General features: G+C 40.2%; 3 protein-coding genes across 3 annotated transcripts; 2 read left to right on the top strand and 1 right to left on the bottom strand.

Moving 5' to 3' along the window:
* Positions 1 to 7: 7 nt before the first annotated feature.
* On the bottom strand, positions 8 to 2,292 carry LOC116615986. Its single transcript, XM_032377747.2, has one exon. The coding sequence runs from the start codon at positions 2,157 to 2,159 to the stop codon at positions 1,029 to 1,031; it is 1,131 nt and encodes a 376-aa protein (XP_032233638.1). The 5' UTR covers positions 2,160 to 2,292; the 3' UTR covers positions 8 to 1,028.
* Positions 2,293 to 3,452: 1,160 nt separating this feature from the next.
* On the top strand, positions 3,453 to 14,767 carry LOC5508906 (endosome/lysosome-associated apoptosis and autophagy regulator family member 2). The gene is made up of 11 exons (XM_001629422.3): positions 3,453 to 3,697; positions 5,618 to 5,868; positions 6,390 to 6,637; positions 7,239 to 7,334; positions 8,152 to 8,269; positions 8,543 to 8,725; positions 8,876 to 9,153; positions 9,580 to 9,929; positions 10,072 to 10,306; positions 11,947 to 12,409; positions 12,899 to 14,767. Exons 1-11 carry the CDS (start codon positions 3,531 to 3,533, stop codon positions 13,435 to 13,437), a joined length of 2,928 nt encoding a protein of 975 aa, XP_001629472.2. The 5' UTR covers positions 3,453 to 3,530; the 3' UTR covers positions 13,438 to 14,767.
* A 210-nt stretch (positions 14,768 to 14,977) lies between these two features.
* On the top strand, positions 14,978 to 18,358 carry LOC116615991. The gene is made up of 3 exons (XM_032377757.2): positions 14,978 to 16,455; positions 17,163 to 17,370; positions 17,703 to 18,358. The coding sequence occupies exons 1-3, from the start codon at positions 15,388 to 15,390 to the stop codon at positions 17,840 to 17,842; spliced, it is 1,416 nt and encodes a 471-aa protein (XP_032233648.1). The 5' UTR covers positions 14,978 to 15,387; the 3' UTR covers positions 17,843 to 18,358.
* The last annotated feature ends 313 nt before the right edge of the window (positions 18,359 to 18,671 follow it).

Here is an 18,671-nt window from a genome sequence, read left to right as displayed (position 1 = left end):
AATGATATTTATGGAAATTTCTCGATTTTATTAGTATTTTCAAATGCCAAATTCGGACAAAGGGAGTATGCATGTCCGATGCTCTGCCGGACACTCCCCATGTCCGATACTCTAACGGACACTTTCTTCATGTCTGTTCCTCTACAGGATGTTCTCCATGTCCGATACTCTCCTTCTGTGTCTGAACTCGACCGGATACTCTACCGGACGCACCCCATATTGGATACTGTATGGGACACAACCCATGTCTGATACTCAACCAGACACTCCCCATTTCCCATAACAAAAACGGACACTTTCCATTCCACATACTCTACTGGACACTATTCCGATACTGCATGGACACTCCCCATGTCCGATGCCCCACCGCACGCTTCCCACATCCGACTCAAACGGACACCCCCATCCCCCGTACTCTACCGGACACCCCAATGTCCGATCCTCGACCGGACACCCCCAACGTCCGATGCTCTACTGGACAACACCCTGTATCTGATTTCGCGATGCTCGATCGGGCACCTCCCACGTCCGATGCTCTACTTGGCACTTAAAGTTGTGTCATTAGTTCCTTTTCTACATACCAACCTTTGATTGAGTTTGATATTCTCGTTCCGGAGTGATAAACCAATCCTAATACTATCTATAATGTCTCCCCTTGTCAAGCCGAGAAATCAAGCCAGTGTCTTTCATTGAACGAGCGACATATACACGGCAGCGACAGTTCACTATTAGAGTAAGGCTTTCCATATTTGGCCTGGACCCCTATGAGGAGGGTATCCATATAGAAGTTGTCTATATTCGAGTTTATCCGCTTTAATGGCGGTCTTTTTTATGAGGTCCTAATTTATTCAATGCATCAAGCGGATAATTAAGACTACCATAATATTAATGGGTGATTTTAAAGGCTATCTATAAAACCGTTGTCCACGGAAATCTCCTGACCGTGGCCTCTTGCAGTGTGCAAAAATTCGGTGAAACTATACGGTTACAGTCGATGCTAGTTGCTTTTGCCCTAGTTGAACTACTAGTTAAAATACTGAGTTTTGATCCCTTTGGACTGATCTGAAATGTGCCAAAGGCTGGATAGGCAGTTTAACCATCTTCATACTAACGTTCCATCGGGGTGTGAACATCACATTTCCACTTACGTTGAACGGAAGTTGGGGGACAGGGTCCTCTTGAAACACGCTCAAGTTATGGAATTTCGTAGGCATTGAAGTTTTTATACCCATCAGTATCTCTTTCCAGTTGTTGTATTGCTGTTTTGGGTAGTTTCTGTGGATTGTGTTTAGTGCTGTAACGGTGTTATAACGCAACACGCGACCTCTAAATAGCACATCGGACGCAAGAATTATGTACTTTTGACTTTCCCACCAACTTGTATTCTCATAGTTGAGTTTATAGGGCAACAAGTATTTTACCGCATTGCGATGGAAAGCATTGAACGCTGCATCAAATGTTATGCTGACTGGTAACACTGATGGTAAAATACCGTTGATTGGACGCGGAGAGCAGCACGAAGATGCAACATAAGAGGAATCTGGCAGGAAACGTCCGCATCGACTGCAAAAGTTCGCTAATCCTACAGCGGGCTCCAAACCTTTGAGAAAGTTTTCAAAAGATGTAAGAGGACTCGTCGAATTGTAAATGTCCCTCTTGGTAACATTTTCTGTGAATGAGAACTCGATATCCTCGTCAAGAAAAATGTAGTATAAGTACGTGTTCCTTCGTTTAAGTCCTCTCTGGAAAAGAAGGTTCCTTCCTGAACCCCACGTTTGATTTTTGTCGAAGATGTACGATATATGCGAAAGCGATTCGCCTTGTCTTTGTCTGCACTCGCTTTTCCAGGTAAGAACCATCGCATCTCTATCGTCCCCATTCCCCAATAAATTTGCTTTTAATAAATGTAGTGGAAGACATGATTCGGCTTGAACCAAGTATAGGAAATTCTTGTTTCTCAAGTCTTTTTTTTCTGTTGGTTTAATAGTCTCTCCCAGGTACAACCATGTTCGGTTTGCCACGACGTTCCAATGGTTTTCGCTTGATAGGGTCGTCTTCTTATTTGAAGAGCGAGTAAACAACAAAACTGTCACCGTACCAATTATGAGAACAGAACTGAAAACCAGATATCTGAGTGCAAAAAACCTTGTCTTGGCCATGAGCAATAAAAAGAAGTTGACACATTCAATAGGCACTCAATGAACCGGCTAGGTACTTTCTGAAGCGTCTAATGAAAAGCACTCGCTTTTCCCATTTCTTATGCTTCGGTGAATATTTGCTTGGGGAAGCGTAACTACGTGCTTTGAAAAGTTCGATGGTTGGAAGACGCTGCCATCCGTAAGAAGTACACCTGTTGTTTATGCGGCAAGCTTCAGGGATCATGTCAAAACAGCAAAAGATCAAACTCTGTGGAACAACTGCTTTTTTACTAAGCAAACCTAGAAATTTTCTTGAAAACTCACGAATTCTTTCCCAGAGCCGTGTCAAAAACCGTGTCAAAAATGATGTGTATAGTTTTGTAATAGCTCCCCGTTTCTTATCATGACTTGGTAAAATAAAATAAAAAAACGCTTTTCCCTTTTGAAGATCATACCCGTTGTTTATCTTTATCGCACCAAAGATCAACCAAACCCTTTTAAGAAAATCGCTATTTACAGTGCATTTTACGTTTTGTCTTCCTTTCTAACCCACGTCTTAAGTAAAGTGACTGTCTGTTGAGTTAAGCTTATTATTAATCCTGGTTTTCAGAGTGAGTCAAGTTGTACTTTTGCTTGTGTGTTGTTGTTTTTTTCGGTCGGAGCAGGTCGATCAAATACTCGTTTGATCTCGAGGACAAGAAATGGCGCTTGTTTTGACAGGTGGCATAATTGAATTATCGTCAAGAGGATTTAAAAAGTCGGTAGAGCAGGCATGACGAATCTTTTCAATAAATGCTGGACTTTTTCGGAAAAACTGGAATTAATGTGATGGTAAGAGAGAATCTTCTCGCGTATTCCTTTGTTGGACAAATCATGACAGAAAAGGGGGTGGGTTGGCTCAGTGACAAAGGGGGGAGGGGTTACTTTTTTTGTTAAATGGCTGTCAGGCAGCTCAAAGGGGGGCTTAAACCCCAAAACCCTCCTCATAGATGCTTTACTGAGAGGGGTTCTTTAAACTTTACAAAAAAATAAGCAAACATTTGTTACAGTACATATACATAGCCTTGTTTTATTTATACCCAATTCTCCCGCGCGGTCCCCAAAGTGTAGTTCCGCACACACTCCCCTTATGAAATGCATCGTCTGACAATAAAAAAATATGTTTATCATGTCAAAGATTTAAACAAAAAATTGTTAAACTAGGCCTAGTCAAGGCCCCAACACACAATGGAACCCTCTGCGTCATATTATGGAGTGCTACCCCAGCAACTTTAGGGATTCCTGTGTTGTAATTATACCGCGCAGCACTGTAAAAAATCCTTGTTTATTCAAGGCTTCGATCTCAACGCTCGAACAAAGTGTACCGGCGTGCTCGCCTTTAGTCTTGTGAACATGAGCACGTCTCTCAGATATGTCTTCCTGTCCATATTGCTTTTTGGAACATGCTTAAAACACTCTGATGGTGCTGACTGTACCAAAAACGACATCGGCACAACAAATTTGCTGTGCGATCCCAAGACCCAAAAGAGACAAATTGTCTCTTACAAAAAGAACGACTGGTAAGTTTGCCTTTACTTTGGGCATGCTTTGAGTAGTACTGATTTGCTTTGCACAGCCAGCAAGAGGAAATTACTGGATATTGACTTGATCTAATTGTGTTGTGTGTACTAAAGTTATGTAGTGATTGTAAGAAACTACAACAAATATGGTGATTATGATCGCTCGTTACTCATTGTCATTAGTTGCACAACAATCCGGAAAACACGCGGTTTTTGAGAAGTAATTTTGATGGTTTGCTTTGAACTGTTTTCATAAGGTAAATATATTGCTTCTGAAAGTCTAACTTCAGAATGTAATATTTATATCGTTCGGAGGGTAAAGCCGTCGATTTGGGAACATTCACTAAATTCATTGTTTGCTTGTCAAAGCGATAGTAAATGCCATAATACTCAATCTTAATGTCATTAAAAAGCTTATGATTTCTTTATTAATCATTATCAAGACTGAAAGACAATGTGATAGCAACAGTACTTTGGTTACCCCCAATAACTCCAATATCATGCCGTTCCGTAAAGAGCATTATAGATTTTCCACCAAAAAATAATATGAGTCCTAAAATTTTGTCTCTGAACTTAATTTTAAGCCTCCTCACCCTTTAGGCCACCTCCTGTCATCTATGTCACAACTCTATACCCTTTTTGCACTGCCAATAACTTGATCATCAATTTTCAAAGCCCTGTTTCAAACTCCAATCTTTTTTTTTTCTTGCCTAGAATCTTATAAACTCTTCTTTTTACTCTCTGAAAGATTTTTTAATGAAAGTTTACATTGAGTTTGGGTGTTATGAAATTTCTCGTCACTTGGCGATTGGTTGTTAGGCGTGCGATCATCCCGGAACTTCACACTTTTAGGCAGTAAAATTGAATAGCGGGAAAACACATAACATTCTTAGCTTAGAAAACAAACACCAAAACTAGCGAGAAAAACAGCAAATACTGTATAACAAAAATAGGCTAGTTTTTCATCTAGGGCACCTACTCAGCGACCTGAAGTGCAGATTTGAGTGAAAAAAGAGTTGTTTCAATGCATATTTTACTGTTGAACAGCGAGAGAATAGTCAATATTTTGATAACAAAATTATTTCACAGCATTCGCATTTGTAACCAGGCTTTATCGCAATACTAAATTTCACATGCATAGATAATTCTACTTCCGGTTTGCGTTTCTTTTTCTATAATCTTTGAGAAGAGGAATGATCGCAATTTTTTTTAGGCAAAGAATATTCACCTAGTTGCCATCTACAAAAAAAGAAATTATTTAGATAAGAGTGGAAAAATTGAAATGTGGGAAAATGTTATTATTTGGAAGAATGGAAAACGCTTATGTAACTTTGAAGGCACCCTCCTGAATAATGTTATAAAGCCAAATTTATCAATGCAGGTACTGCAACACCTAAGATTATATAATTTTTCTGTTGTGACATCATGTGATGATGTCATTGCCTTATAATGTTATCAAAATTTAGAGATTTATATACATAATTAATTCCATTTCACCAATGTTTGGCAGATTTATAACGTCTTGAAGTTTCCCTAGCAACGGCCCTCAGATAAATGTCCAAACACCCTTAAGCTTTAGTTTGAAGTCCAGGGGTCTTTTCAATAATAAATGCAAAATATGTTTTTCTGTTAAAAACTATATTGGCTAATTTATTATCTATATGGCGGGAATTGGCATTTAAATATTATCAATTGTGGCAAATAATCTATTGAGCATATTTGGTCACCAAATAAAGGTACAAATATTCAATCATAATTAAGTGGTAAACTAAATTAATGGCGTGAATAATGAATGAAGAAATAGCTCTTAAGTGTTGAGTAATATATTGTTTAATATGTTGAATTGAATTGAATATTGTAATATAGAGTAGAAGTAGAAGTGCTGTATATTTATTGTGCCACTTGTATTCTTGTTTCCAGTACATTATCAGACAATAGTCTTCTACCTAAACCAGTAGATGTTCCCTGTGACTGTGCCCCTGGTACTGGCCTGCAGGGTTTAGAGTGTAAAGCCTGCCCTTCTGGTAGCTATGGATCTGGTGGGGAGATCATAGACAACTGGGAAACATGGTCAGTCAATGGGTCAGTGCCCCCAGAGGAGTCGGATATTGTCACATACTGTGATATGTTTCGTGACTATGTCGAGCCTTGCAGTCCATGGAAAGCAACCTGTAAGCTAAGTTATTAACAGTATTTAGTATTCAGTCTTTTATATAGTAAAAATATGTGTGTAAGAACCTAGTGAACCTATAGGCAGAAATTATTGATTTTAATACCCTAGAATATTAAAAGAACCTGCCAATCCAATAAGGATCACGAGGTTCTCACATAAAAGGTCCCCCAAGAAAAATATAACAAAAATGTGGGAATTTTGTAACATATTCTGCTCTCCAATAAATAATAACATTGCAGATAGCATTGCAATGCAACAGTTTGGGTGATTCAGGACCTGTAGTGGAAAATAAGAACCTGCTTTGCTTTAATTGTCAGTATTCCATAATGAAAAGAAACCTGTGAGGATATGCTACATTTGTATTTTTTTCTCACCCTCCTTTTAAGGGTCCTGTATACACAATACATATATTTTTTTCTTAAGATTTTGAAGGATTTCATTTTGACATCAGATGGACCAGAGTAAGACCCACTATTCAAGTTAAATGTTATACTTTGTTTCTCTAAATTGCCGTTTCAGATCTGAACAACTCTATTGACTCAGGAGATAATAGTAAGACAAGGTGTCTCATTTCTGTACTCACTTTGAGGAAGAGATTTATCATGGATAAAAGCTCTGTCAGTTTCACATATCGTGTAGATGGTCGAAAATGTTACAGAAACTACTTAGGCTGCGATGGTCTTGCATTTTTTGTGGACAACAAGGAGATGATGAGTTACGAAGGCATGCAGTTTGACTGGAACACCTTTTCTGTTAATTTAACAGCTGTAAGTTTTATGTATTCTATTTGCTAGCTAACTAAAGCCACTGCTTGTAAAACATACTCACTCTGACTGGCTCCCAGATCGTGTTTTATTTTAGTACAAGCACATTCAAGGCCATACCATGCATACACTAGAAAAAAATTGGAATGTACACAATAATAGTACACACACTCTTTATAACATATAACTTTTCTTGCCTTATAGCACAAATATTTCTATTTTGTTTGTTCTAACAGTTGTTGTACAGAAGACCTCACAATGTTGTCGTACATAAGTCAGAAATTGTCAGTTTATTGCATACACTTTTTATTTATTAGTTCGTCACTGAGAGAGAGGTTCTTTGGTGTTTGAGGTATAAATTTATACTTATTCAAATCCAGTGTTGAGTCAAGCGAGATTTGCAAACCTATCAGAGAGGATGCAAACATGCCAAGGCCTGAATAACTGGGGGCGCCCAGGCCGCAGCAGTAACTAGACCCAGGAGCACACAGTCATCCTCGATTTTAACTTATGCTAAATTGCGCTTACACTTATGTACTGTAGCATACATTTAAAGACAGACTTTTTCCAGTACATTTTACCAGGTATTGTGTGAAACTTTCAGGGCTATCATCAATTGAAATGGGTTTACCGCAAGAGCTGTTATAGCTTTCCTAAGCCAGGGCTTTTAGACAAAGCTTACATCCAGTCCATCACCCTGGTAAGTACTGTTCATGTACTTTTAACCACTGGTAAATCTGTTAGGCTAGGGAGTGTACATTAAATGCACCAAGGGGGGGGGGGGGGGGGGGGGAGGAAGATTTTTACCCAAGATACCTTAAAATTTCAGAGTCCCCATGTTTTTTGGTGCCCCCCTTCCAGAACCCCAAAATTTGCTAAGATCCCTCCCCCCTTTCGACCTCAATATACAAAAAAGGCTTTAAATCTGGGAAATTAATACTGCGAAGTTGCCCTCCTTGTCTGAGTTGATGATCCAGTCAAGTTGCATGTAAAAACCTGTAAAGGATTGTTTTTTTGCATTTTTGTTTTGTTTTCAAAATCCCCCCCCCCCCCCCTCAAAAGTCACATGGTCTGCCCCTAAGGACGTCTGTGAAGAGTATACATTTGTATATATTTGCTCTTGTATGGATATCGTTTTGTGGATTTGCAGGCTCCACCATTGTTTAGATGTTTATTTCCATTTGTTCCTGTTAACTGATAACAAACTGTATCGGTAAATCCAACTTTTATATACTGAATGCTGGACGTATCTATGTATATGATGCTTTATAAAGACAAAAGTATTGAATGCATTGGTAATTTGCCTTAATATTTATAGATCTTTTCAGTAAAATATTAAAGCTGAACAGTACGGCTCCTAAAAAATTCAGAGCCCCCTTTGTAGGACCTTTTATTTCGGGGGCCCCCCTTTTGGTGGTTAAAAATTTTTGGAGTCCCTCCCCCCTTAATATGTTATTTCAGCTCATGGTAAATCAGTTAAGCATTGCCTTGTCTTTCAACCCATGTTCGTGCTAAAGGTTGGCACAGATGAACCCAAGTCAACTTGCAGTCAATGCCCAGCTGGCAGTTACTCTTCAAGCCCAGGCTCAGCAAGCTGTAAGAAATGTGACTATCTCACCTACCAACCTGACGTTGGTAAGAGCAAGATTATTAGTCTAAGTCAGAAAGTAATAGCAAGTGTTTTAATAGCTAAAACAGTTTTTTAATACAAGTTTCAACAGAATATTAAGCATTTTCTCTAAATTGCTGCCCAAATCTTACACCAAGGATAAAAGGTAATAGGTTACAGCTTTGTTTTTGGTATCTTAAAAGGAATACTACATATTTAATGATAATGTAATTTTTCTCCATAAAAAAGCTTTTCATATATAGAAAACATTAACCAAAATACTCCAATCTAATTTATAGGACAAACCAGTTGCCTGCCATGCCCAGATAACAAGGTGTCTATGCTTGGATCCCATATTTGTTATCCCATGAGGAATTGTACTGATGATGACCTTATCTTAAGCCCTGGCCCATTAGACTCTTGCGTAAAGGGACCATCAGGGATCTACCAAACCATCAAGCCAAGATATGCAACAGTCAGAAGTAGGTTTCAAATTTCAAATCACTAGCATCAGTTTGCTATATTTTTTGCCATATTTTTTTCATAAACACTCATGATTCTGAACTGGGTAGAAAACTCTGTAAAACTACACTGCTGTGTGATCAAACATATATTCCATTTTATGTTTGCAGTTAACAACAAAGACCACGCCCTTTGTTCTTTGCCTAATAATGATGTCACCCCTGTCAAGAAGCCGTGTAGATGTCAACCTGGTTACGAGATTGTGTCTAATGGGGGCAAATACATGTGTCAACAGTGCATGAATGGACTGCATTCCGTCGATGGTATAAAATGTGCAGAGTGCCCCCCAGGGCAGGTAGCTCTCCTTGGCAAGCATTACTACACTTGGTCAGAGGACAGTCTTCCTGAAGGCTTCTCTGCTGGCTGTGCTGGGGATTGTGCTATTAAGGTATTGAAAGATGGCATCTGAAAGGCCTTGGCATACTACTGTACAATCATCCTTTTGTGCTTTTATCTAGATCTTAGTATACTTAGATGCTTAGAAATGTGACCAGGCAGTCAATTTGGATGAAGGTTTCCAAGGAGTTTACTTTCCTTGGAGCTTCCACCCATCATAAAGAGATCCAAGTCCTTTGCTGCCTTCAAAAAGGGCAAAAAAACAGTTTCTTTGTATTTTCTATTTCCTAACCCAACTCCAACACTTTTTTCTGATGATTTTATGTATAATTAATTAATAATGTCTTTTTCTGCTAGATTTTTGCTTAAATCAGAACCCCCATTAATACCAGCATACATAATTGCTGAAGGACGCTACCCTGAATAAACAAGAATAAATACATGCACTGTCAATAATAATCGTACTATTGTTTTTCAGAGTGGCTGGATTTCTAGCGGTGACCACATCAGAACCAGCAGAGTTATCGGGAATGTTGACTCCTATCTCCTGTCTCCAGAGTTTGAAATTATCTCCAATCTTGCCATGATCAACTTCACATGTGCAGTGACGTGCAATATAACTGGAGCCCAGAGTTCGGTAGAGGGGCAACACTTGGCAGATATCAATTTCTGTAATCTTGTGTTTCAAGTGTGGGTGAATGGATCTATAGTGGACGAAGTGAACTGCACAAAGCCCAAGGGAAGCTACATGTACCGGCATGAAACCACGAGGGATGGACGTTTTGTCAGACACAGCTATGTATTAAAGAACAGGACTTACACTTTCAGGTAAACACAGCTACTCATTGAAGAACATGACTTACATGTTCAGGTTAACACAGCTACGCATCAGAGAACATTTATTTTATGCCAAAGCTATTACTCTGAATATACAATATGAAATAAGGTATTGCCCATATGTTTATTTCAGGTGGATGTTCCAACAGGCAGATGAACTCAGGTCCAGCTCAGCCTCTTTCGAGGCCAAAGTAGCGAATATTAGTGTTATTGGAGTGAAGGGTGGGTCTGCCATGAACTGCACCAAGTGTGCTGGCGGCTCTTACAGCGTTGCGGGCAATGACTGTCAGTTCTGTGGTACAGGAGATTACAGTCAACCTGGGTGGTCTAAGTGTAAACCGTGTCCTAGTGGGACTTTCACAGATGTGGTATGTAATTCATGGCATCTAACATCTTTTGCCGCTTGTAGTTGAAAGAAGAAATGGAGAGAGAAGGAGCCCTGTGACAGACTAACCTATTTCCCTTTTTATAACTTTTGTGTCACTGTCGATCATCGGATCGATCAACCGTAAACCTTTTTTGTGGTCTTTCTGTGCTTTTGCAACACAGCGCAATCATTGGTTCATCTCTAAACTTCCGATGTTAAAACTTCCAGTTAATGCTTAGTAGTTAAAAATGACCTCCGATATCAACCTTTGACATACTATAGCCGTAAAATTTATATATAGAGTCTCGCGCGCTCCCTGTGTGCCCGATCTCCGCGACGCCCTGGGTCCACGAGGATGATATAGGCTAGGTTTGCCAAGAAAACTCTTCCATGTGGGCTGCGTGTGCATGCAAATGACATTTGTTACCAACATCTATCTTCGCGTCTATTTGTGCTTAGGAGAATGTTATCCTTGGAACAAACGCGAATAGCCAGAAATGCGACTGAATTACACGAAAAAACAACAACTAAAAAGCCATGTTTCATACCCCTACAATGTATGTCTTTTAAACACTTCTCTTATAGCCCAATAGTACATGTCTTTTCAACCATCTCATAGCCCTATAATACATTTCTTTTCGTTCTGACCACATCTCATAGCCCTATAATACATTTCTTTTTTGACCACATCTCATAGCCTTATAATACATTTCTTTTTTGACCACATCTTATAGCCCTATAATACATTTCTTTTTTGACCACATCTCATAGCCCTATAATACATTTCTTTTCGTTCTGACAACATCTCATAGCCCTATAATACATTTCTTTTCGTTCTGACCACATCTTATAGCCCTATAATACATTTCTTTTCGTTCTGACCACATCTCATAGCCCTATAATACATTTCTTTTCGTTCTGACCACATCTCATAGCCCTATATTACATTTCTTTTCGTTCTGACCACATCTCAAAGCCCTATAATACCTTTCTTTTCGTTCTGACCACATCTCATAGCCCTATAATACATTTCTTTTCGTTCTGACCACATCTCATAGCCCTATAATGCATTTCTTTTTTGACCACATCTCATAGCCCTATAAAACATATCTTTTCGTTCTGACCACATCTCATAGCCCTATAATGCATTTCTTTTTTGACCACATCTTATAGCCCTATAATACCTTTCTTTTCGTTCTGACCACATCTCATAGCCCTATAATACATTTCTTTACGTTCTGACCACATCTCATAGCCCTATAATACATTTCTTTTCGTTCTGACCACATCTCATAGCCCTATAATACATTTCTTTTCGTTCTGACCACATCTCATAGCCCTATAATGCATTTCTTTTTTGACAACATCTTATAGCCCTATAATACATTTCTTTTCGTTCTGACCACATCTCATAGCCCTATAATACATTTCTTTTCGTTCTGACCACATCTCATAGCCCTATAAAACATTTCTTTTCGTTCTGACCACATCTCATAGCCCTATAATACATTTCTTTTCGTTCTGACCACATCTCATAGCCCTATAATACATTTCTTTTTTGACCACATCTCATAGCCCTATAATACATTTCTTTTCGTTCTGACCACGTCTCATAGCTCTATAATAAATGTCTGGTTTCAGCCTGGTAGCTCTGAGTGTCTGCGGTGTGGCGCCAACACTGTGAGTCTGCCGACCCGTGACGGGTGCACGACCAACAACTGCACATTTTCACCAGCCGAGGGGGTCGAGTATGATCTCAATGAATTGTCCCGTGACTTTGGCCCCATGTTTGAGGTTCTTTCCTACCAGACGGGTGGAAAATCTTCTGCTCAGCGCAGCAAGAGGTTCATTTCCAGTCACCGCTGGCCGCCTTACAACCCCAGCTTTTACGTCAACCTTTGCACTGTGAACCATGAGAACAATTCTTGCACGTTCCGAAAATCGCGGTCTTCAGTCCGAGAGAGCCTCCCTGTCATGGCTTGCCGCACGTCTTGGTGGGGGCAAACAGACACGAGCCTTGGCAAGGTTATTGGCTTTCTACCTCGAAAGGACATCCGTTCTGGAGTAACTGTTGAGATCCTGCACGGAGACAAGTGTTACACCAGTGAGCAACTATAGCAATAACTTACTATTCTAGTGCTATACATTACCATTGGGTAACTATATAGCAAATTATGCTATACAAGTGCTATTAATACTATTGATTGCTAGAAAGGTTATCCCCCAACAAAAGCGCAAATTCTCCCATAATCTAGACAAGACAGTCAAAAAATGAAACATACGTTTTCACGACTTTCAACGTCCGATCCGCACATGACTCAAGTTCGAAGCATTTTGCACTGTAAATATCCTGTAAATATCATACTAAAAACGCTCGAGAAAAGCGAACTTTGAACAACATTCTGGAAGGAAAAAGCGTATATTTCATAGTTTCGGAAAATTGATATTTTTTATGTCATTTCTTCTGTGTTGTCTTTCACTAGAGCGAAAACTGACCTTCGGTGTGAATTGACAAATATATATTAGTAAAATAATTTAGAAATTGATATATGCTTTTTTAACTTTGACATTTAGACGTTTGTCTGTTTTATAGGCGAACCCAACGCGAAACTGAACGCAACAATCGATCTGATCTGTGATCCTAACGCGGGTATAGGGAATCCAGGCCCAGAGGGGAACTACACACAGGTCTACCGCGCGCCTTGCAGCTACGTCTTCGCGTGGTATTCCAAGTATGCTTGCCCAAAATGCCGGCGAGAAGACTTCGAGTTGATCACGAGTCAGTGCGTGGACGGACAAGCAAATGTGACGTACGTGCCAAGGGTCGGTTGCTGGGGCGACGTGGAAGGAATCTCTACTAAACCACGTGTGATCAGGTGTTCTTACCAGGCGAGGGTGAGGACCGTGCAGTCATCTGTGAACAAGGTGCTGATCGGGGTGGGCGTGGTGGTAGTGGTCGCGCTACTCATCGTAGCAGGGTACTTCTTCTGGAAGCACCGCGCAATCCGCTACAAGTACTACAGTATGATAACCCGCAACAAGCCAATGAGCAAGCTGGAGGAGGAGGAGGAAGACTTCGGCCATGTCGGGGGGGACGTGTACCATGACACCAGCACTATGGTCAGGCCGTAGATCCGACTTCGGAGGGCTTTCCTAAACTTACTGCAGTTTTCAACATTTTGAGAGCTCTCGCCCAACGATTTCCAACAGCTGAAAAATCATTCAAGCGTTTTAATTGGCCAGTATTGAAATGGTTTCACATCACGCCACCTGGCGTTGACCAATCAAAAACCGCCAAATGTAACTCCGTTAGTTTGAATGACGGGAGTCAGAAAGTGGTATAACAGGTTGTGACGAGAATTCGCAGTATGATGAAAATCGTAGTAAGGCTAGCTGTACGATAATAGATCGATGAGGGCCATATCTTTTAGATAGATATGCCATAAATCAACAATTGGTAGATTAAGTTTGGCGATAATCCTGGAGGCAGAGCTAGTTCTAAATCACTGGTGTTAACAGGCACAAGACACTTATCACTGACTCGTTTCACTGTCTTTAAAAAGCGCATCTCTATTATAGACTGCGACTGGTATATGAACCAACTCTAGCACATATTCAACTCATATAGGAAAGAGTAAGTATTCATCATTACCACAAATATTTCTAGTCTCTAAAAAGGAATACTCGGGGTAAATAGAGGACTACCAAACAAGTGACTTTTAAAGCATTCTTAAGGCTCATTATAGAGATTAGATAGATTACTACGACTTTCATAGTGGAGCATCGTAGCGGGATCGTAGGCTGATTTACACTTTACGACTCGAGGTTTCGTGAGCAAGTCGCATATGACCAAATAGCGCTGTCGAAATCAGCCTTTATTGTGTGAGTCACGGCACCGGGCGACCGCGTTGCTCTCTGACGCACTTCTTGCGTAGTCATTTCGAGATCATAATTCTAACATAATTTTAACACATTAGTTAGGGTTTTATTTTTTATACATATATCGTCAAGTGTTATTTTTTTATGGATTTTGTGCTCTGCATATTTTAAGTGAAAGAGGGTTTTAGTAATATTTTTGGTCATATGTAAATAGTGTTTTTACAAGTCGTTATTTTTGTTTTATTTTATGGGAGTTCTAATCTTAGGAGGTAATTGCTAAGATCATTGGAGATATCTCTTCGCGAGAAGCGCCGAGTACTTTCCTGGGAAAATTGTTTCAGGCTTGATAAAGTTTTTTTAATAGCCTATTCAGAACGCGTCTTTGTTTGTAGCCCTTTTTACATTAAAAGCTAGGTTTTGTGCATTAGATTGCGAATTGAAAATTTAGCGGAAAGCAGGAAAAATTTTTTCAGGATATCTCTTGACATCCAATGTTTCACGTGCTCTAATTTATTGTTAAACTTGTACATTAGAAAGTTTAAGTTAAGTATGTTCAATTAATAAAGATAAAGGTGCAGAGAAACATCTGTGTTCATCTATCGTAGGGTTTTTTTCTTGCGAGCGTAAAATGGCGGCGCTCCCTTCACTCTACCTGCCACTGGTGGCGCGCTCATGAGCTGGCACAGGTATCCCGTAGTGTGTAACTAGGGCGTATAGGCGGGAAACAGAACGCGCTTAGAACTGATACCTGTTACAGGTGGCCCCAGCGCGATCGAGGGCTCGGTAAGGCTCTCATTGGCTAATACGAGTCGCCAGTGATTGCAGGAGTTTATATTTACTCCAATATAACTATCAAGTCATGGCTACGATTAGAAAATTGGAACCCGCCTTATAGGCATGATTTGGACCAAGCTTTTGCGAATTGGGAAAGCAAGTTTTCTAATTCGCATTATCTGGGCAGTTAATCGAAAAACAAAAGCACTGTGGAACCAATTTTAACTAGGTTACCACTGAAAAAAAGCCTTCCTGTGATCCAGGTCTGGGATTAAGAACCTGGAACAATTTAGACGTAACGTGTTTGTTGTTGTCTGGCGCAAGAAAGGCGTCTGGTCCACCTCCAAGCTCTTGCAATACGGGCAATGAGGGATACATGACGAACGCTGGAAACTCTGTAAAGAGTTGGAATTGCAATTTGATTTTGTGATGAACCGGCGTGAATTTGGCCAGGAGGAATTTACCAATGAGCAGTTTGTGGCAGGCGGTGTGACGCTCCTACTTTCTGGATTCGTGGGGTTCGTAGGAAATATTTTAGTGTTAATCATCACTTACCGTATACTGAAGTACAGGAAAAACATCCCTTCTATCTTGATACTCTTCCTGGCTTGGACAGACTTGCTTACGTTTCCGTTTATTTATCCGCAGTCGCTCATTAAGTATTTTTACGGTTCGTACGTCGGGAACTACATAGCGTGTGACTACCAAGCCACCGTCATCACCTTTCTCTTCACAGTATCTATTTGTCTGGTGTTGGTTATGAGTATAGACAGACTTTTAGCCTTACACAAACCCTTCTGCTATGAGAAGTACATAACGTACGATAAAGAGAAGGTAAAGGTCGCGGGGATCGGTCTGGGGTCCGCAGGGCTCACCATAGCTCTGCTACCCGCGTTCGGAGTGGGTCGAAACGTGCTTCACTTTCCCGGGACTTTTTGTTTGTTTGAGTGGGGTGCAGAGACGATAGACGGGAAAGCACTCGTTTATATTTACATTGGTTTTTTGAGTTGTGCGATTTTAGGTGTAGTGATTTGTAACCTTGCGGTAGTTGTTCTTACGTGGAGACTTCTGCGAAAGATTAAAAATAGAAACACGACGGGTGACAAAGAAGCAACTGTGACACAGAGGGAAACTAGTAAAACTCCCAAAGAAGCCACTAAAGAGCATAGAAAACAATCCATGAAAGGGCAAAATAAGGAACCCAGTAAAGTGCGAGGCCTAGAAGCCCATAGAGAGAACAAAGATAGAAATGAACAAGAAGAAATAATCAAGCAATCTCAGGAACCGGGAAATGTCACGTGCACGGAAAACGTGAACGAGGGTGCCGAGAACGAAAGCAAAGTGCGTAAGACTTCACACTCAAAAGAGAAATCTAAAAATAAAGATGGCCTTAAAGTACATAGGGTTTCTTCCCAGTCAGGACAGATGGAAAGAAATTTCGCGAAGCTGAGTTGTCTGGCTGCGGTTGGCTTCGTTGGATGTTGGAGTTTGTTTCTTGTAAGTATTATTATCTTTTTTTTCAGTTTAAAAAGAGATTTAAAGTTTGCTGGAAAATGATGATTAAGTTGCTTTTTGGTTTGCCTGAATCGTGAAATATAAATGTCATTAGCGGATCTACGAGGGAGGGGTTAGGGGGTTTAACCATCTCCCCCCTTGGGCAGCCAAATGAAATGTGATATAAATGAGAGAAAAATGACCTGTACTTTCTCTAATTTAAAATAAAACGAGTCACAAGAGTAGTTTTTTTTGTTACAAAAAATGTCTTCAAAAGTTAGCAAATAGCAAAATTATCATATCCACACATATATCAACAGCAAATTGTCGCGGATCTACTGAAAATTGTTAACGGTTAGTAAATAATCCGCGTTTATGATACAAAAATGACCACTAACTACATGCTGTTGAGAAAAGGGCGAGACTTTCCCAATAACGAAGAATAACGATTTCCATTATAGAATATAATAAAAGCTTCAAAATTTGAAAATTTCACGCAATGTAAAAAAGCTCGACCAATAAACCATATATTGCATATTGCTCTAAAGAATACCTCTCCACGTCTCTTTAAATCGACAGACTTTTTCAATTCCTTTAATGGAACCCCCCCCCCCCTTTGTAATATAGTTTTTATTCATTCTCCAATTCAACTGAAAGCTAAAGTTGTAATGTTGAACACCGTTTTCCTCTTGGTTTTCATCCAATCCTAGATACGAATTACAATGATCCAGGCAGGCTTTTCGTTCGACGCGTTCACGGACTTCACAGCCATTCGCCTCGCGTCGCTCCACTCCGTGGTGAACCCTTGGCTCTATCCGCTTATCAGACGCAAGTACCGCGAAGGTTTTTTGCACATCCTTACGTGGGTCGGTCACGTGATCACGTGCACGCTAATCAACAAGCCAACCACCACACTAGGTACAAAAGAATTTTAAACACCTGTCTAACTACTGTTTTCAACACTGCGAGCTCTCGCCAGTATTTTCAACAGCTAAAGGGCCTTCCTTTTGCTACAAGCGTTTGCATTGGCCAGCACTAAAATTGTTTCCATCACCCCCCCCCCCCCCCCCCCTCGCAAGGCGCTGACCAATCAGAAAAAAAAACTAATAATATTCAGTTAGTTTGAATGACGGAAGCCAGGAAGCGATTTGGCAGAGAGTTCACAGAATGTTGAAAATCTAAGTAATGAGATTTTTATCGATATTCTCGATACTGTCACGGTCTTGAAAATGGTGGTTGTTGTTTTCTAGATGACATAGTGGGTGGAACTCCCAAAATCAAACGCAGCAAGAAGGTTCAACTTGCTGACCGCCGGCGGTCGAGTTCACGCTTTCTTAGCACTTCAACACTCACGACAGAATCTAAAGTGTCCCATGAACACGCTAAGTAGTAACAAATACCTTGTCCAACCTACAGAGTGCATAAAATATTCATGGGCGTATCTAAAGAAATTCTCCCCTGGAGCTGGCTCCAAGTATCCATAGGAAACTACTTAGGATATGTCATGTGTAAATCTGTAAATCACTGCCTCAATGGCTGAAGCAGAGGAGCCGTGCCCTTCTAGGAACAGAACCCCCAAAAAGGCGAAGCAGATCATAAAGGCATTATTAGAAAAAAGAGACATGCAGTATGGCCGATCTCTGGGGAAGGGGAAGCTTTCCAGCCCCTTCCACTTCCACAGCCGTGTTTAAAGACTATCTAAGGAGTAGTTTAGGTAGAGAAATGCATTAACAGTGGAATATAATATGCTCTAGACCGTACTGCGCCGTCATCAGTCAATCGAATCATGATAACTGGAACCTCAAAGGGAAATCGGAACTTGGTTCAAGGGAAAAAATTAATGCACAATAATGCAACAATAAGTTGCTAGTGGCTAATAAAATTTAGCACTTTGCCTCTTTTTATATTCAGTCGTCTCATTTGATGAAAATAGATCGAGTTCGCAGACGTTTTGTCATCAGTGGCAACACTGATGATGACGTAGTAACCTCGAAACGTCTGCGAACTCCATCTAATTTAGCGCTTTGTCTCAAGGAATGATGATGATGATAACATGAAATATAATTTCACCTTCATTCCATTTGACTGATATAGATATTCACAGGACAATTGAACCCTTGGAGATACCTCCTCCCTCCTGGATATTCATCATACTTGTGCAGATGACAAAGTAACTACTGGAGCAGCAAATTATAGCCCTCTTTACAGCGATTTCCCCA

The sequence above is a fragment of the Nematostella vectensis genome, chromosome 2 (assembly GCF_932526225.1).
Source record: "Nematostella vectensis chromosome 2, jaNemVect1.1, whole genome shotgun sequence".
In the NCBI taxonomy this organism is placed as follows: Eukaryota; Metazoa; Cnidaria; class Anthozoa; order Actiniaria; family Edwardsiidae; genus Nematostella; species Nematostella vectensis.
This window is presented reverse-complemented; position numbering and strand designations above follow the sequence as displayed.

Coding starts and splice junctions, on each gene's coding strand:
- LOC116615991 (XM_032377757.2), top strand. CDS start 15,388: ATGAACCGGCGTGAATTTGGCCAGGAGGAATTTACCAATGAGCAGTTT. Junction 16,456..17,162: donor GATGTTGGAGTTTGTTTCTT/GTAAGTATTATT, acceptor ATCCAATCCTAG/ATACGAATTACAATGATCCA. Junction 17,371..17,702: donor CAAGCCAACCACCACACTAG/GTACAAAAGAAT, acceptor GTTGTTTTCTAG/ATGACATAGTGGGTGGAACT.
- LOC5508906 (XM_001629422.3), top strand. CDS start 3,531: ATGAGCACGTCTCTCAGATATGTCTTCCTGTCCATATTGCTTTTTGGA. Junction 9,930..10,071: donor AACAGGACTTACACTTTCAG/GTAAACACAGCT, acceptor TGTTTATTTCAG/GTGGATGTTCCAACAGGCAG. Junction 12,410..12,898: donor CGGAGACAAGTGTTACACCA/GTGAGCAACTAT, acceptor TCTGTTTTATAG/GCGAACCCAACGCGAAACTG.
- LOC116615986 (XM_032377747.2), bottom strand. CDS start 2,159: ATGGCCAAGACAAGGTTTTTTGCACTCAGATATCTGGTTTTCAGTTCT.